This window comes from Puma concolor, chromosome A3, assembly GCF_028749965.1.
Source record: "Puma concolor isolate L17-30 chromosome A3, mPumCon1.1.hap2, whole genome shotgun sequence".
Lineage (NCBI taxonomy): Eukaryota > Metazoa > Chordata > Mammalia > Carnivora > Felidae > Puma > Puma concolor.
Window position 1 is genome coordinate 16,225,220 of NC_141669.1, and position 20,799 is coordinate 16,246,018.

The 20,799-nt window shown below is 55.3% G+C and overlaps 1 protein-coding gene across 1 annotated transcript in view; it reads right to left on the minus strand.

Annotated features, from left to right (window-relative positions):
* The window catches only part of HS1BP3 (HCLS1 binding protein 3), a 31,237-nt gene that overhangs the window by 3,740 nt on the left and 6,698 nt on the right, over positions 1–20,799 (minus strand). The window contains exons 3-6 of the mRNA XM_086700092.1: positions 18,565–18,772; positions 15,884–16,103; positions 4,139–4,302; positions 3,148–3,262 (exon numbers count right to left, since the gene is read on the minus strand). Coding sequence (XP_086556218.1) covers positions 3,148–3,262; positions 4,139–4,302; positions 15,884–16,103; positions 18,565–18,772 — 707 coding nt within the window. The remainder of the gene's footprint in view (positions 1–3,147; positions 3,263–4,138; positions 4,303–15,883; positions 16,104–18,564; positions 18,773–20,799) is intronic.

Below are 20,799 nucleotides of genomic sequence, written 5' to 3' on the forward strand. Positions count from 1 at the left end.
GCCTTCACACTCTCCTTTCGGCCGGGCAGAGGGAGGACAGCACACTCTCCTCCCGTTCCCAGGGGCACAGCAGCCTCTAGCCTGCCCTCTGGGGGAAGCTGTGCACTGTTCGGTCTGATCTGGAACCACAGCAGGAGACCCAGGTTTTGGGGGGGGGGGGAGGGTCTGGTAACACTGTCCTGGGGGCTTTCACGGAGTTACATGGAAAATTCCCATTGAAATCCAAGGGCCGATGTTTGAATTCCTAAATGAGGGTTCCTGGCCCTTTACATGCTTCTTCAGCCACCGACCAGCAGAAATATCCAGATAGGTGCGGCCCGGCCCACACCTGGGCCAAGTGTCTCAGGATATCTCAACAGGCCTCATTCGGCCAGGCCGGGGTCAGGGAGGGAGGGCACAGGTGCAGGAGGCAGAAGGCCCAGGTTGGGGTGGGGGGCTTGCATAGGCCACTTGGCTTCTCCACGTTTCGGTGTCCTCATCTGTAGGATGGTGATGGTGGCATCACCCAGCAGGGCTGCAGAGCCACTGTGTACCCAGAATCACAGCACTGCGCCCACAGCACAGTCCCATTCTGCTCCTGCTACTCCATCAGGGGCCTCAGGTCCACTTCATCACCTCCACTTCCCTGGTCCTCAGTCTCCTCATCTGTAAATGGGATCCAGCTCAGACATCAGCAGGGCTACGAAGAGGCCTGTCTGAGCGTGGAGCGCCCGGCACAACCGTCCCCTGGAGGGGCTGCCTGCCAAGTACCAGCTGCCAAAGGAGCTCTGGGTCACCCTGCCTGCTTCCTGGGTCAGCCTCCCATGGTGGGGGACACACCCCGAAGGGAGAATTCAGAGCTTCTGTGGATGGCAGAGAAGTTGAGCAAAAGGTGTCCTCCCAGCCCAGACCCAGAGGGACCAGCCCAAGCCAGGCCTTCAAAGAGAGGCAGCTGTCCCGGGTTTGAGGTGATGCCAAGAAGTGTAACCCAAGGCAGGCAGCTCCTGACAACCTCAGCTCACACGTGCCCCGGCTCCCTGCAGGCAGCACCCTCCTGGGGCAGGTGCCGGTTCTCCCTGCATCTTCCACAGGAGGCTGGAGCCCAGGAAAAGCTCAGAGGGACTGAATTATCCATACCCTCGGAACTGATCAGAAGCTTCTCTGAGGTGGCAGTCACACTCGGACGACAGGTGGCTGCAGGGGCACCCCTTTCCTCGTGGGCTCCCGGAGTCACGGCTAGAAATAGGTTCCACTAAGGCACGGTTCAGCTTTCTTCTCTTCCAGGCCCTGCTAGTGCAAGGTCAACCACGGAGAGGCTGTGGGGAGTTCTGAAGACCCCAGTCCCACCTCTCCTCCCCAGGCCCCTGCAGAGGACAGGCCTTGGTTAAAGACCACACCTGGAAGCCTCCCACTGGTGTGGCTGCACAGCAAGAGGGAACCGGGGGCTTATCCGCATACTGCCGGGCACGCCACTCCGTGCCACTTCGTGCTAGCTGACGGCCGTGACAGAATGAACGGATGGGTGACGCCATCAGTGAATGAATGAGGTTTAAGAAGTTTGCTATCAGGAACCCCGATCACTGCCTGGATAGTCACGGAGCCAGCACAAAGCAGAAGAAAACATGGCTCCCGCTCTCAAAAAGTCAGTTCTCTGTCACCAGACGTCTGGCAGAGTGAAGGCAGGGCTGCAGGACTCACATTCTCTAAAGCAGTGGCTCCCAGAGTGCTCTGTGGGACGCCAAGAGACACCACAGAGGAAAAAGTCCCAGGGACCAACAAGAATGTGAAATGCTACATGGTATTTCCCACTCATGCCCACAGAGTCCTGCTTAACAACGGTACTGCCCAGCTGTCTGGCCACAGAACCCCTCTGAAGGGAGCACGGAGTTCTGAAGAACATGGGTCGGGAAGTGCTGGTGTCATGGATTTAGAATAGGCTGTGCCAGGAAAGTCACACTGCAATGGCCTCCCTGGGCAGGGCACACCAGTGGCAGCAGGGCCCTGCCACCCTCCCTGGGGCTGACTCTAGTGCTCTGCTTTCCTGTGCCTCAGTTTCTCCTCTGAAGATGTAACGACCCCAGCTTCTCCCAGCCTGTCGGGGTTGTCAGGGGTAAGGACACAGGATGACAGTGAACAGATGCCAGGGGCCATGGGGAGATGTACAGACAAGAGGCCTTAGCTGTGACTCAGGTTTGGTGGGCATTCACGGGGCTAACAGCCCGAGACTGCTAACGAGGGTGCAGATGACAGCCTTCCGGAACCACATGCCCCGGCTCCATGTAACCGTTCTTGGAAGGAGACAGCTCGGCTTCCTGTAAATCGCCGAGCACAGCCACATTCTGGGGGGCACAGGTGACCCAACAGAGACGCACAATACCAGGCATGCTCGGAAGTCCAGGGAGAGCTGCTGGCCCAGGGTGGGAGGCAGATCTCCCAGCCTCTCCTCCAAGTATTTAGAGAGTCCTTGGAAGGAACGGGAGGACAGAGCATGGGCGGTGTGCTGGATTCCGATCCTGGCTCTGTCCCTGGGGAGCTGTGGCCTTGGGCCAGTCACCTTTCCCACACTCTATTCTCTAAAATGGAGATAAGAGCACCTATGCCGGAGGCTGGAGGACTGACTGAGGCAGTGTGCAAAGTCCAACACACTGACGCCTGGCACACACTCTGGAAGAAGGAGCCCCCCATGGAACAGACTAAGCCTCGCTCTTTCTTTGGAGACCTGCTGATGGGACCCTGCCGGGTCCGGCCACTGTCCAGCACATCTGTGCTCCCTCCCTCTGGGAGAGCTGCGAGCTACCAAGAGTCCGTATGAGTTGTTCCCAAACCTATTTATGCCAGCTACACTTGCTCTTGCGACTACCTAATTTGATTATTCTTCACATAAACTTTTAAAGTATGAGTGTGAAAAGGAAAAGAAAAAGACTTGCATTCATGAAGTCCTTTCTGGAACTTGCTGAGCTGCCCTGGGCTGCTAACCACCCCCACCCCCTGCCCCAATCCCTGCCACTGCCCCCTGGCCGGCACCCATTCATAGGCTCCTGCCTCTGATGAGCCAAGACTGCCTCCTTGGAGGCCAAAGCTGGTGAGATGCTCCCACACTGAGATGGGTCCCTGGCTCCGTCCAGGTACTCTCAGAGCAGGAAGAGCACCGCTGGGGGCAGGTGGTACCTGAACAGCTCCGGGTGGGGCGTGGGCCCTCCACTCATATGGGCGGCAGGCAGCAGTAAGGGGTCACCCAGGGGGACAGCGCCGCCGAGATCAGGATCTTCAAACAACTTCAGGGCTGTGGGGAAGGCAGGAGCAGAGTGGTCAGAGGAAGTCCTGGCCCATCCTCAGCTGCCAGAGGGGGACAGGGTGGAGATGGCCTGGCCCAGCCAGGAGACAGTGAGCAAGGGACAAGGCAGAGCACAGAAGAACCAGAGGAATGGGCCCAGGTGGGGGCAGGAAGGAAGCAAGGGACAGGTGCTCAGAGGCTGCCCTACAATTGTCAGGGGATGTCCGGTCTCCTGTGGGAGTCCTGAGGCCAGGACTGTGTCTTTCTCATCCATGTGTTCTCAGGCTCAGCAGAGCCTGGCCCCAGAGGGTGGTCACCAAGTGCTGGCTGCATCAATGGGGAGCATCTACTCTCCACCCTGAATGAGAAGCTGGGTGTGGTGATGAGGAAAGATCAGACCTATGGACAAATACAGAAGTTCCCAGGCCACTCGGCTTTCCCCTTTCCAGTTCTGCACAGGACCCTTCCGTGGGGTCTATGCAGGCAACACAAAATCTCTCATCACAATCCAAATTGTACAGAGTCACAGCACAGCTAGGGTGGCTGTGTCTACTTTCCAGCCGGTGGCCACACCTGGCCCCGGAATGACAAAGATGCTTTTGCACCAATCACAACCCATACTTCTCAAGTGATAAAGATGACCACCCTCCTCTTCCACAGGATGAGGACAATAAACATACAGCCCTGGAATGTTCCAGGCTATGGGGACACAAAGCGCAAGGCTAGATTTCTCCAGCAGAAAATCTCCATAAGCTGAGTCTGTACCATGTTGAAACAGGACAACGAGGAGATTTCCATCATGCTCCCGTGTGGTAGGTCCAAAGCCATTGACAGAGGCTGGCTGGGTCACCAAGAGGAATGGGAACACCCAGAGGCTCTACTTACGGTCCTTGAGGGGCATGTCCTCTGCGGGGCCCTTGGGGGAGGAGAGCTTCGGAGCTGGGCCAAAGAGCCCCTCCTCAGGGTCCACCTCCTCATCAAAGATGGTGAGTCGGGGTGAGGGTTTGGGCTTCATGGCTACTTCTGGGCGTTTCTTGGGCTTCTTGGAGCTAGGGAATCAGACACAGCTCTAGGTTAGCAATTCTCATGAGAGCCCCAATGGCCAGCAGGTGGCCTGGTCAGAGGCTGGGTGAGTTTGAGCTCATGTCAAGAAGGAACTTTCCAGTGCCCTGACAGTGGAGACATGAGACCCTGCTACTGGAAGTGGCTGAGCCCTGTGCCCCAGAAACCACTGATGTCAGGATGTGTGGGAAGAGCAGGTGAATGAGTGAGCCAGCAGACTGCCAGACAACTCCCAGCCCTGAAGGGCTACCCAGGACTCAGGCCTGTATGCATGGTCACAGGTCAGAGAGGCTGCTCTCCTTCTGGAGGCTGCAGGGGTCAATGCCCATAATGCTCCCAAGGGCCAGGCTCGGAGTCACTGCACAGCCCCTTGGAAAGGGGGCTGGACACAGACCCCAGGGCCTGGACCCGGGGAACAGCACAAAGCAGCCTTGGTAAATGCTCCCTCGTTTCCTCCACACACACACAATCTGCTGGGTGTTGGAGGGCAGGGTGCTCAGAGGCGACCATCCACACGCTCTGGATGTGGACTTCTGGTAGAATCTCAGGCTCCAGCTGAGATGGGAGAAGCTATGAAAGCTGCAAACGCACCTGCTGGAGGCTCCCACACCCAGGACGGAGCACACCTACACGCTCAGTGCCAAGACCCCCTCATGGTCTTGTGCTCTCGGCCCCTCAAGGTGTCCCAGGAGCAGGAAGGAGATTCGGGATAGGGTGAGGATAAGGGGCTCGGTCCTACTGCTCTTTGGGAGAAAGTGGCACAGGTCAAGGACAAGATGGAGAGCAGAGACTCAGCAGCAGGGCTGTGCCCCACGTGCCCCAGTCCCTGCTCTCTCTCCATCCTGGGCACATCCAGACAGGCTCATGTCACAGGCCACCTGGGACTCGTCTCTGCTCTGGCGCCACCCCAGGCTCTGCTTGTGGTGCTGGGCAAGGTGAAAGGGGCCTGGCCTCTTCCCTCCTCACAGCAAATACTTCCCAGAAAACTTCAGGCGTGCCATGGCACACACCTTGAAGGGCCAATTCAGCTTTAATGACCCCTGGGAAGTGGGAACCAAAGACAGGCCATGCCCCTCGTGGCAGGCCATCCAGAGACAGCTCTAGCCGAGACCTGCTGAGTCAACCCTGGGGCCAGCCCAGGAAGCTGTGTTGGAGGTTTTGTGGAGCCTGGGGCCTGTGGGCTCTGCCCCACTGCTTCCCTCAATCACCTGACAGCCACCCCTGAGCTGGCCCTGCTCCTGGATCCTGTGCCACATCCGCACCTGACCAGGGAGGGCAGGGCTGAGGCCTTGCCACCTGCGGCACTGCCCGCAGGTCCGCCCTGCTCAGAAACTAGCAGGCCCTGAAACAGTTCCTTAGGAAAGCAAGCCCGAATCCTCCTCCAGCACACAGGCCCCCAGCGGCACAGGGGAAAGAGGCCTCCCGTGGACCAGAAACCAGAGGGAACATGGAAAGAAGGGGACTGTCTGAAGAACAAAGCAAGTGCGAGAGAACAATCGTGACTGATTACGTCTGGAGAAGCCCTGCAGATTTCAACAATTTCCCTCCTTACACCTACTTCTGGTTCTGAGAGCACAAACTAGGCCTGACTTTCCTGCTATGTTCGTTTTCCTCTCAGATTGGATGAATGTTCTTGTCTTTTCTTCCTGAAGACATTTCCGATCTTTTGTTGCCTTGAACTGAAATTAACTGAATCTGTGGCACATACAACTGTTCAGCTGAGGACCATCTGTATTCCACCCCGTTATTCCACACAGGCCATCGGTCTGTCTCCCCAACTCTCCCCAACTGTCTCCAGGGGAGACAGTGAATAAGGAGGAAATATGGAGCTTTGACAGCTGAAAGCCCCAGGGGCCTGCCCTCACTGGCTCCCAAACTTTAGTCTCTGGGACCCACAATGTGCCCGGTCCAGAGCAGACACTCAATAATATTGGCTGAAAGAATGGAAGGATGCCATCCATCCTTCCATTCTTTCAGCCAATATTATGGATGGATGGAAGCAAGGAAGGAAGGAAGGAAGGGGAAAGAGGACAAATGAATAGATGGATGGACACACTGGTGACAGTGTAGCTCTTATTCAGACTTATTTCTGCCTACTCCCCCAGGAGGAGTGGAAAGAGTGAAGAGAGGTGGTTCCCAGCACCAGTCTGAGACAGAGAATATAAGCTTCACTCTTCCAGAGCTGGCAGGCAGGTCAGCTGGTCTCCTCATCTGCCCTCAGCCACCCTGTAAGCAGCTCAGGCATTCACTCCGAGTGCCCTCTGTGACCCAGCACTGGCTAGACACCTCCCTTGTGCAAGATCCTGGGCAGGGCAGTTAGACCTGCCACGGTCCCCAGAAGCTCACAGCTAAAAATTGGAGATATATAAACCAATCATGACCACACAGAGCAACAGTTCCAGAACACGCAGAGCACAGAGGAAGGAGCCCACCCAGCTCAGGGGGTTCCCAGAGGAGGCGAGGCGAGGCGATGTAGATGTGGACCCAGGCAGAGGGAATGAGGCCTCCAGCTGTGGGGGGTCTGCCAGGGGCATGACTCAGGCATGACTATGAACCAGGTCCCCACGGCAGCTTGGCTCGTGATCCACGAAAACGATCAGTCTTGGCCTGGGGGAGTGCCGCAGTGTGACGAGGAGACAGGGTCAGGGAGAACATCAGAAGGCAAAAGCGCTCCTAGAAAATGTGGACCGTGGGGCGCCTGGGTGGCGCAGTCTGTTGAGCGTCCGACTTCAGCCAGGTCACGATCTCGCGGTCCGTGAGTTCGAGCCCCGCGTCGGGCTCTGGGCTGATGGCTCAGAGCCTGGAGCCTGTTTCCAATTCTGTGTCTCCCTCTCTCTCTGTCCCTCCCCCGTTCATGCTCTGTTTCTCTCTGTCCCCAAAATAAATAAACGTTGAAAAAAAAAAAAAAAAAGAAAAAGAAAATGTGGACCGTGAGGTGATCAGTGGGCAGAAGGGGCGTATCCAGAATGATACCAGATTTCTGGCTTCTGGGACAGGGTCAGGAATGTCATGTGTGAGGTGAGTCTCCAAGCCGGGTTTCTTCCTTCGCTCATAGATCACGTGGGCGCGGACTCAAGCTGCACACACGGGCCATGGCCCCCGCCCCCCACCATCCCTGCTCCGCCCCTGCTCCTCCTGCGTCCACCCGGCTGTCTGTGAGATGCACCTCCCCACTGTGCTGCACCTGCCAGCCCTGCCTCTGCACCCACATGGTAAAGGATGCCCCGCCTGTTCTTTCACCAGTTTAGTCTCCTGTCACCAGGGATGGGGCAATGGGGCAACTGGGCCCTGAGCAGAGAGGTGTGCCATAGACAGACCTGCTCCTGCCTTCCTGGCGGGCACAAAGGAGGTCACCTGAACTTGTGCAGGCTCTGGCGCAGCATGGGTGGCAGGAGGTGGGGGGCAGGCTCCCTGGATGGGTGCAGGCATGGGGAAGCACATTCCTGTAGCATGCAGGCGTGTGCGTGGACAGACATCAACTCTCCTGCACTGCGTGCCTGATGGAAGACAGATGTCCAGACCAGGCCGCACTCTGCGGGCGGACGTGGTGCAAACGTGAGACGGAGGTGGCAGACGCTGAGGCTGACGGCCCTGCTCACGTGGCTCAGGCAGTTCTGGTGACACTGACAGACGCATGACAGTAGCCTCCCCTCTGGCCACTAAGGGGGCCCGTGTCCATGTTCCTGGATGCACCTGCCCCCCCCCCCCCCCCCGGCAGACCACCGATGGGCACCAGCTGCCCAGGACCTGCATCACTTGAGTTACAGGAGCATCTCCTGGACTAAACAGAAGGCCCTTCTGAAGCCAAGACTCACAGACAACGTGACTTACCTTCAAAGCCAGGGTGACACTTAACCAAATAAGGAAATTAATCTCCTCTCCAGTCATACAATTTTCCTGCTTTCAAATAAAGCATTTTTCATTTTTTAGTTTTAAATTCAGTTTCTATTGCATTTAGAGAAAATTCTGAATGCCAATAAATACACTTTTGCGAAGCTTATTCCGGGACAATGCTATTTGCAGCAGCACCAGGTCTCGGGGCTTCCACAGTGGCCCGATCATCAGGGCAGTGTAGGTCACCGAGGAGAGGCTGTCACCCCACGAACCGGACCGGCATCCCCCAGACAGGAGCGTCAGGGAAGCGCTGGATGGGGAATGAGCAGAGTCGGGGAAGCTGTGTTCCAGGCAGAGAACAGCTCTGTGAAAATGCTAAGGTGAAGGAGGAGAGTCTGAGGGGAAGTTGGGGCCACAGCCTAAAAGGCCTGGGGAAGATTCTGGCCTTTCTGTTCCTGGGGAGGAGCACTGGAGGGGTTGGGGGGATGCAAGGGAACCCATGTTCGGCCTCAGGCCAGTCATTTCACTTCCCTCATCTGTTTCCTTGTCTGTTAAATGGGAACGAGGAATGCTCTGGAAGCTGTGTGTGGAGCCCACGTGCAGGCTGGCCCAGGGCACAGCAGAAGCCTGTGATCACAGGTGCACTTGATACTGTCCAGGGTCACGTCATGTTTTGGCCCAACAGACTTCATTCTGGGCCCTAAAAAGTAAACAGGGCCTGCCTGGTAAACACCCATCATTTGCTGTAACCCCAGAGTCACCCTCAAGGATCTGTTTCTCAACAGCCATAGCCTGACTGTCCAGGCCACTGGCCCCACCTGGCGGACCAGGACTTCAGTGACTCCCCTCCCTTCTGGGCTTGTGCGTGAGGACATTCCTCCTTTATGCACTGGGGCCAAATACTGTCCCTCACCTGCCATGGCACCCACACCACTGGCTGCACCCAGTGGAAAGCAAGGACCCAGCTCTGGCCACACCCAAAATGGCCCTGCAAGACTGAATATACAAATGGGCGGCCAGCAGAGCATACGGAAGATGGAACTTTGTCCCACCACCTGCAGCGACCAGCCCAGGAGACCAAACCCCCAAATACCCGCCCAGCATGCAGGATGCCCCTTTTCCAGTTAGCAGCCTCCCCTGCCAACAGCCTCCAGTCGGGGCACACCTGTGCCTTCTCTTTTCCCACCAAGAATCGCTCCTACTCACAGCGTGCCTTTGAGCCTCTGCTAAATGCAGGTCCTGGTGGTGGACCCCTCCTTTGCTATGGCCAGTTCTGAATCAAGGCCCTTGCCTGGTCTCACCTGGGAGGCCTTGGTTTATTCCCACATCCCCGATGACACCCGAAATGTTGACATGACCAGTGGGACCTGGCAGTCCCTGCAACTGAGCAACCCCATCACCCCTAACACCCAACATGGAGAACGCGTGGACAAGGGTCGTGAGGCTGGCACCCTGGCATGGACTCAGTCTCAGGCTGGGGGTAATGGGTGAATTCCTGGGCCAGTGGTCAGGGGGCTGGAGCTCCCACCAGGAAGGTACATGGCTGTGTGGTCTTGGCTCCTCAGTAATATCCACGAATAAACAGTGGATTTGCCTTCGAGTCCTTCACAGTTTAAAGGCTCTGGTTTTTTTGTTTTTGTTTTTTTTTTAAGGTTTTATTTATTTTGAGAGACAAAGCAAGTAGGGGAGGGGCAGAGAGAAGGAGAGAGACAGAATACCAAGCAGGTTCCGGACAGCAGGCTCCGGACTGTCAGCATGAAGCCTGAAGTGTGGCTCGAACCCACGAACCATGAGATCATGACCTGAGCCAAAACCAAGAGTCAAACACTTAAGCAACTGAGCCACCGGGGCGCCCCAAAGGCTCTGTCGTTTTAATGCTCTTACTCGGGGGCTGCCACAAGAGTTCTAGGCAGCCTGAGGCAGGGGAATGACAGGCATGAGCTCTCAAGGTTCCGTCCCCAGGGAGTCAAGCAACCATTCAATTCCATCAAGGACAGCCAATCAAGCCCCTGGCTCGAGACCAAGGCTGCGGGAGGCATCCCTCTAACCTGGCTGCAGCAAGTCTGACAGGCTGTACCAGGTGACCCGGCATTGAGGTAAGTGCTGATGTTTGCGTAACACAACAGGAAGTGGAAAGGCTGCCTTTAGTTCGGCTTACACAAACCAGCACAAAGCAAATCTGAAATACTGATAACATTGTACCAGGGTAATTTCTTGTACTTCTCATTTTATTCTTCCTGTCACTGGGACTTTGTCTTTAATTTATAAAAACAGAAACTGCCCAGTGCCCTCCAGCTGGTAAAGGGGCACCTCTGGGCTTTGAACCCGGCACCGTGTGCTTCTGATTCTGCTCTGGGGTGTCCGCACATCTAGCTTTCCCAGTGGCTTTCAAACCACGCTCTAAGAGGCCCGGACCTTCTGCAGAGCCACTCAGGGCCACGTGCAAGGTGAGCTGAGGCTAAGGGGGCAGAGATCCAGTCTCCCTCCAGTCCTGTCCCAACCAGGCCAACCCTACCTCACTCTGTTTTATATATATCGAGGCTCTGTAGGAGTCTTCTTTTGAACTGAAATTTTTGCTACTGAAGGAAAAAAGGGAAGCACTGTCACATGGTGCACTCAGCCCAGACCGTGCACCGACGCAGATGGGGAAATGGACGCAGTGCTGCTCTCACGGGGGACGTGCTGCAATCGATCAGTGGGACGGCTCCAGGGTGCAGCTGGGGGTGGCTGTCACCATGCTCCTCATTGATTTTGGTTCTGGGCCAGGCCGCGGCTGAGTGCTGTCTGCTGAGGTACAGGACAAGGCCCCACTGTGACCAGGAACAACTGCCCTCTGGCAGGTGGTGGGTGACAGGAGAGAAAGCCTGAGAGCTGGAAAGGGCGGGGGACTGAGGGCAGCAGGATGGACCCCTGAACTCACCCTTCTGGAAGCCCCAGCGGATGGCAGAGCTGTGGCCGGAGAGCCTGCTGCTCCTGCGTCGCTTCCTTCCCACCATATCCAAGACTGTCATCAACTTTGGTTTCTGGGGCTTCTCAAACGTGAACTTCCCTGTGAATCACCTAAAGGGCTCCTTAAAGCCCAGGTCTGAGGGCGCTTCTCACAAGCTCCAGGGCGAGACTCCCAGCGGGGCCTGCTGTCCTAGGCAGGGGCCAGAACATTAAAGGGATCCCAGGCCCGTGAGTGAGGTGGCCGAGGAGAAGCAGCTTCTGAAGTCAGATACCTCACCAGGTACGGCTGGGGCCACCTGCATAGCCCCTCCACAGCCCACCTTGGAGGACATCTCACTTCCAAATCTCAGAACTAGTTTCTCAGATGGAGGAGTCTGCTAACCTTATTGTGGTTTATTTTGTAATTTATACGTGCATTAAATCATCACATTGCACATCTTAGGCTCATACAATGTTATGTGCCGATTAGGTCTCAATAAAGCTGGGGCACAAATAAGTAAATCCCCAACTAGAGCAAATCTGGGGGTAACAGGCAGTACGCTAGGAGGTTTTCAAAACCACAGAGTCATCCCAGAGGAGTGACTTTATCCAAATACAAGGAGTAAAACATTTTTATACTAAGACACATATGACTCTTCTATGAAGATAAGGCAAAATTTGTATAAATAATTATGACAAAATATGTGATTCACTCCAAAAAAAACCATCCAGCTTCACCACTTGAGGCCATGTCCAGTGCAGTGGGGGCTGGCTCCCCCTCCTGTGAGCAGAGAGCAGGAAGCCTGGCCTTAAGAGAAGGCATGTTCATGCAGGAACCAGCCTGTCCCTTGGGGAGCTGAGGGTCCTCAGGGACCTGGGGCTGTAGGGGGGGCTCACTGGGCACTGGAGGAAGAGGTGAGAGGCAGAGGACCTCTCGGATGAGCAGGGTTTAGAAAAGCAAAAACGCCTTCCCAACAGAGAGGGATTAAGTCCCTAAAGAATTCTACATAACCGAGTAGCACAACTGAGGCCCCTGGGCAGAAGCTTCCAGGGCCTTGCTCTGGGGCAGTTATCTGGGAGGAAAAACTCCATATGTGATAAACTTCCTCACTGCCTGTAACAGCAAAAACGTACGGAAACCACCACAATGCCTCAGGCAGGCCTGGCAAAGCCATGTGCAGGGCATTGACCCAACAGACTAGCACAGGATTAAGAATGTAGAAACCTATTTGCTGATCTGGAAAGACCCAGTACATATGCTGAAAAAAAAAAAGAGCAAATTATAGAGCGGTGCACACAACATCACCCCATTCTGGTATTAAAAATGTATATCCAAAAGCTATACCTCCATGGCAAAAGGCCTTTTTGCTGTGTTTTCAATTTTTCTGTACTAATCTGTATTATTCAAGTTACAATTAAAAATGGTTTTAACAGAGTGTTTCCAGCGGAAGGCAGAACTATTACAGTAGAACTCCACCTTTTGCAAATGTGTGAAGTCTCTACAATAGAGTTAAACATGAAAATGACGCAGGACATGGAAAGCGACTGTGAGAGAATCCACCGTGAAAAGCACAGCATAAAAGGCATGTGTGCTGTGCATGCAGTGATGTGGGTCATGCGGGGACACAAATGCCCAAAACCCTGTGAGCAGCAGGAGAGCGGCAGAGTTGTGATGGGCTGAGTGAAAGCTCTTTCTATCTTTAAGCACTTTCTACTGGTGTAGCAAGTCGTCTTCTCCCTAATCAAAATCAGGTTTAAGAGACAAAGAAAAGCCCGGGCAGTCCCTGCACGGGGCTTTGTGCTGGCGACCTCCCCCCCTTCCGGCAGCCCTGTGGTGGAGCGACAGCGCCCCACCGGGTCCAAGGCAGGAAGGACTCACGCCTGTCAAACGTGGCTGCTCTGGAAAGCCAGGCCCAGATGGGCACTGGGGGTGGGGGTTGGTGCACATCTGGGATAGCGGGTGCCGCATCTGCAGAGGAACTGAGGGCAGGGTGGGGCATGTACATGCAAAGCGTAAGTCTCCTGCAAAAACCAGAATGCTCCCCACTAAAGGGCAGGGGGGACAGCACTGTGCAAGAGTCAACAGGCCCACCTGGGTGCCCTCGCAGAGGCCAAGGGGGAAGCCTGAGTTCAAGGTGGGGCTCTGCCACATATGTATGAGGCTCAGCCAAGCGCCTGCTCAACTCTCCTCAGTTTTCCCATCTGTGGATAATCCCAGGCCCTGCCCACCTCCCAGACTGCAGAATGACCGGAACTGAGGGACAGTGCATGCAAGGGGAGGGCACTGAATCCTGACTCTGCCTTTTGTGGTTGCATGAATTTGGATGAGCTACTTGTCTCCAAACTTCAGCTTACACACACACACACACACACACACACACACACACACAGAGCCTGATGCCTCTACTGGCTTCCTAGAGTACCATTTCCCAAACCAGACCCACACAGGTCCTGAGAGCAAGGTGATGTGTCATGACCTTAAAAAAAAAACAACAACAGAAATAGAAGTATCTATTCACGAGAATGGGAATCAGTTCTTGGCATTTACCAAGCTCTCAAAAAATGTTAGTTTTTACTTTTCCTGATGGGACCAACAGAACTGACCACTGTCACACCAGTCATTAAAGGAAAAATTAGCAGGAGGTCTTATTAGACCTCTGGGATCCCTTTCAGATGCTAAGCTTTCCCAGGATTCAGAAATCAGCAACCCCCCACCCCTGCCACCCCCGAGTGCAGAGCTGGGGACAGTGCTGGGGGCTGGGGGGGGGGGGGAGGGGGTGGTCCCAGATGGCTGACACATCTCCCGACAATCTGCTACTGAAATAAGTAGAAAATTCAGGGCGGCCTTGCCAACCCCAAAGAGCATTTTCCTACCCAAAAAAGGAGCCGCTTTGCTAAGCATGACCCTCAGCCAAAGGCTGGTGCAAACCACTGAAGTCCTTCTCTGTTTGGCTTTACGTGTGGTTACTCAGAACAACAGAGAGCATGAGTTCAAACAAAGCCTTATCTTTACCAAAATAAAGCCCAAGAAGGGCCTGCAGGTTGTGCAAGGCTGATAAGGAGTGCCTATTACAAACTGTTCCCCAAATAACCTCACTGCCTCTTCCACAGGGCCGCTGATCCTCATCCAGGTCAAGGTGGCCGTGGAGGGCCAGGGGGACCTGACTCCTGGGCACCAAGGCGCTGCCCGACTTCTGGCTCTGGTGCCGTGTCTCCCAGAGCACCAGATCTTTCCCAAGAGTGAACCCTTGTCCCCTGTAGGCTGGTCTCACGGGGGCCCTGCAGCCACCCCTCTTGTGTGTGCCCAGCCTCACATCCCCTCCAGGAGAGGAAAGCTGGCGGATGGCGGGCAGAGTTTTCTGGACTGTGATTTTCATGTCATTTAGGTGGAACTTGCCCCTCCCTAATTTCTGGAACAGGACCTGCGAGACGGGCCTCCCTCGTCTGTTGGCTGAACTTCAATCTCTCACCAGGGCAGAGGGAGTGTCGCTGCGGGTCTGCGGCTGGCTCTGCGGAGGTGTTGGGGCAGCAAGCTGGCACCATGAGAAGGGCGGTCGCCACAAGAGCCCTAAAGAGAGGTGCTGGCAGTGCTCTATTTTCACTGCAGGAAACTGACAAGGGTAAACTGCCAGGAATACATGCTGGCAAGTGGCAGAGCCAGGATTCAAGCCCAAGCAGTCTAGTCCACACCACAGTCCGGGGCCCTGAACTGGATTTGCATCCCAGTACCATTATTTACCAGCTGTCTGGCCTTGTGCATGGCACTCGGCCTCTGCGGGCTTCTGTTTCTTTAATCTGTAAAACGTCCCATTTTACAGCATCTGCTTGCAGGCAGGGCATCAATGAGGCACAGTATGTGAAGTGCAAAGTACAAAGCCCCGTGTGTGGTAGGTGCTCAGAAACACCTAGGAGTTCCCACCTTGCTTCTCGCAGGTTTGGGCCAAGCAGTCGTGAGGGCCCTCGAGTGGCTGAGTCTGTGTGCTTGGGAGGCCCTTCCCACACACCTCAGCCTGTGCCCATCAGACAGGCCTTGGGAACAGATGTCTCTCTGGGCTCATCCTGCCTGGGGTCCCCTACTCCCAGCACAGGGTGGTCCTGCAGTGGGGGCTTGGGAGCAGCTCAGTGACTGGCTAAGGCAGTCGGAGGGCCAGGAAAGGAGAAGGAATCAGATGACAGAATCAGGACACTAAGGGACCACCAAGACCGCAGCTGGCTTACCTCTTCTCCAGCCAGCGTACGTGCGTATGCACCTGTGTGCATGTATGTGCATGTAAAGGGGACACAGCTGACTGGCTAGGGGACCCCAGGGCTCACTCTACCTTCTTCATCACACAGTCAGCACCCTGAGGGTTTTCAGTCTCCTCCACCCATGTAACTCACAGGCCTTACAACCGCCTTGGGGGAGGCAGGGCCAAGGTAAACACCCCTGCTTTAAGAACAACGAAATGCAGCCCAGGGCGCTCCAATCACATGCCACAAGTCACAGGCTATCAGTGGTGACCTGGGTGGAGACCCGGGGGCTCTTGGGCTGCTGAGGTGGGGTGTCAGGGGTCGGGACTCCCAAGACTCAGTGCGGAGCTAGAGATCAGGGGCCCGCCTTGGGGCCAGGGAGAAGGCAATGCCTGAGCCTAGCTCTAAGAATAGGCATGTCGAGAGTGAGTAGAGAGCCAGTTCCCTGAGCACCCCAGGTACATGGGGTGATGATCCAGAGAGACAGGTTTTCTCAGACTCTCGGAACAGAGGATGAGAAGAGCCATCACCAGGAACAAGCCAGAAGGAGGGCCCATCTAGGATGGGGAGACCTACCGCATGATGCCCAGAGGGTCCAGTGCCTCTTCCTCTTCCTCCTCAGAGGATTTCCCTGCATCCTGACCCTGCAGGCCTGGGATGGGTAGACCCTCATCCTCCGTTTGGTCCTGCTGCTTGAAGAAGTCAAAAGCCTCCCCGTCGTCCCGGGCCTGGTTGTGTGCCTCTAGGACAGAGACATCTCTGCTGGTGAGGTCCGCAGCCCCCGGGGATCTGGTGCCTGTGGAAGGAGACAGAAAAGGGCACCTGACACCCATGGCAGGGAATGAGGCATCGCATCACACCCAAGCTCCTGTGCCAGGACCTGAGCTGGGGGCTTCCTACAGCACCCTGGGACCAGGGTTGTGGGTCTGAGTGGATAAGGGGCAGCCTGGGCTCTGAGCCCCTGCTGCAGCCTGTCGGGGGTGAAGCTCCCCAGCGAAGCCTAGAGTGGAGTGGTTACAGGGAGGAGCCGAGGAACAGGTTGGCATCACAGCAGCGGCCGAACCTGCACGCCCGGGCTAAGGGCCGGACAAGCCAGCCAGCGTGCATTTGCGGGGCGTATCAGGGAGCTCTGTAATCCAGTGAAGATCTGCTCCAAGGGTCTGGGCACTTAGACTATGAGCCCAAGGAGTGCACAGTGAGCTTGCGGAAGATTTAGCACAAACTGTTAACGGTTCCATTACAAACTGGCTTACATCAGCGCTTCTCAAAGCATCCACTGATGGATGTCCATGATGTGGTAACAAGGAAAGGGAGAGCAAGCATCCGGAAACTTCCATAACAGCTTGACACTGTCACGACATCCAAGCATGGGATTTTTGTTATTTGTGAAAATATCTGTCTGTGACAGATTGGGAATATAAGAGCTAGTCCTTCCCCACAGATGGATTGAGAAATGGGTTTAGACCACTTGTTCATCTATACCTAAACAGCCACTGAGTGGTAGATCTTTGAAAGCAGTTCCTTCTTAAAAAATATCATTCTTAAGTAACAAACTTACAGAACGCATGGCACGTAGGGTATGAATACGTATACAAGAGTAATATGTGTTACTGTAATAAGTAAAACTAAGCAGTAATGATACACTGCCTTATGGTATGCTTTGCTATTGATTTATTAGGACAAACGTGAAAATACCATTCAAAATGTCACGAACCTTCAATTTCATGTAACAGGATTATGTAAAAAGCATTTTACAGGTAGGGGCGCCTGGGTGGCTCAGTTGGTTAAGCCTCTGACTTAGGCTCACGTCATGATCTCACAGTTCGTGGGTTTGAGCCCCGCGTCGGGCTCTGTGCTAACAGCTCAGAGCCGGGAGCCTGCTTTGGATTTTGTGTCTCCCTCTCTCTCTACCCATCCCTTGCTCATGCTCTGTCTCTCTCTCTAAAAAACAACAAATAAACATTAAGAAAAATTTTTTTAAAAAAGCATTTTTCAAGTATGGATTTATTTAAATATTGTAAAAATCTCATGCGAGAGATCCTGTTTGCACCTGCACTTTACAGATGAAGAAACTGAGGCACAGAAAGGCTAGGAAAGTCAGACCACCTTGTCCTGCTTCTCCATAACAGAGGGGGCCAGGAGATCGGGAGTTCCCCCCAATTATGGATCAGCTGGAGTCCCCATCTCACAGTCAACACAGACCATCGGGAGGCAAACAGGTTGTGATCTCATAGCAAACAACCCGGGGCCCACAAGCCCATGTAGGGGGGATGGAAAAGGAGAGGAGAAACCTGGGCTCTGCAGCCTTACCCAGTCCCAGCCTTTTGTGCATTCACTGGTTTTGCTTTTATTCCTCACCCCTTAAATTTTTTTTTTTTTTTGGGTGTATTTGCTATTTGTTAATTGTCTTCTGAAAACCTCCCATCTGTCTTGTGAAGCTTAGAGGCCACGGTCATTAGGAAGAGTTAAACAGAATGGTCCAAAGAGGGGAGAAAGTCAGGGGGAGAGTCCAGCACCTCCTGATGGGACCTCTCCCCACCCAGGGGTGCACAGAGACTTCATCTGCCTTGGACGGCAAGCCTGGATGGCGCCCGGGTGTACCAAGTGGGAAGGAAAACGTCAGCCACCCTTGTACAGCACTTCCTGCACAGCAGGCTCTGTTCTACATGCTTCACACGTGTGAGCTCACTGGATTCTCTTGCCACCTGGCTGCCAGGCATTGTCCCATCTGACAGCTAAGGAAACTCGAAGGGGAAGGAGGTGGCTGAGGACACACACTACAAGGGTTTGAAGTCCCTGCCACTGGGCCAGTGTGGGCTGAGCCTCCACCTGTAGCCATACCCAAAACACATCTGTGGGGGGCAAGCTGAGGGAGATGTCCCCAGGGACCAGGTCCCCAGGCCTGGCTGGCAGGAGGCAAAATGGGGTGTGTCTGTTGGGGGCGGAGTGGAGCTCTGGGGATGCCAGGAGGGGCATGGTGCCAGGGGCATGGGCCTCTGGTGGAGTCAGACTACAGAGAACACCCTGTATGAGCCCCATCTGGCACCCAGGCAGTCAGTCCTCAAAGACCAGGTGCCAGCCTCTCCCTGCCCACCACCACGGCCAGGCAGCGGGTAAGGCCCACCTGCCTCAACAGCCTGGCTGAAGCTTCCTGACTGCAGGCAGTAGCTGTGGACCCATACTGGCCCAGCCAGGGGAGTGAGGCCTAGTTCTGGGCCAGGGGAGACCTCAGGGGTTTGGGACAGAGCCTCAGGTACCTAAGAATTCTAGCAGCTCTGGGCTTCCTGCCAACTCGGCGTCCTTTGAGACACAGCGCAGAATCTCATTGAACAGGACTCTCCTTTCCCGGATGTCAGACTCCCCAACGAACAGGACCTTCCTGGGGAGTGGGGGAAGGCTGGCCGCGGGGTAATGACTGCTCAGTTTCTGGTAGAACTCCTCGATCTCGCTGTACTTTTTGGAGACCTGGAATGAGAGGGGCATGTGGTTTCCTGAGTACTCTCCCCCTTGCCCCAACCAGACAGCCCAGAGGCCGGGCTGTTTGGAGAGCCTGTCCCCAGGACAGGTGCCTTGGGGCACCTCTGACCCTCCACCCATCGTCCTTCCTCAGCTCCATTCTCAACACCCCTAATCAGTACTAGGCTCAATTATGAAAGTCTGAGTAGCCAGAGAGAAGATACAGCCATGGTGGATTCCAGGCACTGTCACGGGTCCAGGTAGAGACATTTGGCACAGGGACCCTGGCCCGGCCCACGGGCGACCAAGGAGGCCGGCTGCCTCCATTCTGGGTCTTCAGCAGACTAGTGGGGTGACCTCATGGTTTGGCCAGCTGTTAGGTCATCTTCCGACAACCACATGAGTCACCTTTTCTCAGCACAGATCTCTGGATCATATTCCCGTGTGCAAGCAGCAGCCTTCTAGCTGGAACCATCCCTACAGGGCTCCAGTGGAGAAGAACCAGATATTACAAGGTTGTTTCTCAGCCCTGCTGTCAGCCAGAACGCCAATGCACACTGGGACCTCGGGGGAGCAGGTCGGCAGGTGGTCCCAGGCCACCAGAGTCACCCTGACACTTAGTTCCCAGCTGAGTTCACATTCTATGAGGCCACCTCTGCATGATCTCTGCCCCACAAGGCTCAGGCCCTGCATGGAGGGAGCAGCCGCAGCACAGTGGGTCAGAGGCATTGCTGCAGTCTGTGCAACCCAGCGGGGGTGCTCAAAGAGTCACCTGCTCTGACCACACACCCACCCATCAATCGCCCAGCATCCTCCCTTGTCTTGGACTCTGTATGCTGGGCCTGGCTCCCCAGCTCCTCTGACGGAGCACTGAGCATAAAAACAGAGATAGACCCACCTCTGCTCCCGGGCCAGGGCCAAACCTGCGGCACAGCACTGAATGCTGGTGTGGCTGAGGACGCTGGGGGTGTCTGGAGGTGCTGACATGAGACCTGGCGATCCCGGTGCACAGCTGTGTTGGAGCGCACGGCCCTGGCTAACTACAGCTGTCACCAGAACCCCCAGCCTGTGAGGGTTTCACATGCCGGCAGGTGGCTGGAGCACTGGAGGAATTTAGTCCCCCAGCCCCCTTCTCCACCTTCCCCCCGCCAATGGGGAGTTCCCTGGGCCAGGCGGCTGCAGCCTGCAGTTGTCAACTGGATCTGGAGCTGGCTCCAGAGCTGGCTCTGGCTCTGGAGCTGTCCTGAGAACAGCCCTCAAGGAAAAAAGTAAGAGGATCCTTTCAGGAAAGAGATGTAGGTTCTAACCCCTGGGTCCTGAGAACAGTGACTCGGCCCAATCAGGGAAGCTGTGACCCTGAGGATTGAGCGCCCTCTGCTGGCCTGACAGCCCCACGCGGGTCTGGCCCTTGGACCCAGCAGGAGTGGAATGGGGTCCTGGAAGCTTCAGGTTTCCTGAGCACTGATAGCGTGAGAGGCCAGGAAGTTTTAAGTCAGGGGTGCCCCCCGCCCAACCAGGACCCACATTCATCAGTGTTCCAAAGCAAGGGCCTCTCAAGCAGCTTCCTGAACAGCTGGGAGAAGAGGCTCGGGGAGAGGCCATGGGTGCAGAGATGTGAGCTGCTGTTCACCTGGGGCCGCAACGGGCAGGGTGCACAGCACTGCTACCCTGAGCCTCTCCGGGGGAGGCGTGTGTGCTTGTACTGCCAGCAAGCACACGTGGGCGCCGCTAAACAGCAAGCACACCCAGTGTCCCTTTTTGGGGGCTGTTTTACTTTCTGGTGAGCAGTTAAATTCGTGTTTTTATTGAGACATGTATCCTCTTCAGGAATAGAATGCAAAATGCTCCCCCCTCCTTTTTTTTAAGCTAAATCATGAAACTTCAGAGATTTCGTGGGGGATAAATGCATTCTCCTCCGCCCTCGCAGGCGGTTCAAAATGTGTGAGAAGCCCCTGCACGCATGGCCATCCATACACGCACTTAACACCCTTTGCAGTTCTCACTGGCCACAAAAGACTCGCACTGGGGTGATGCAC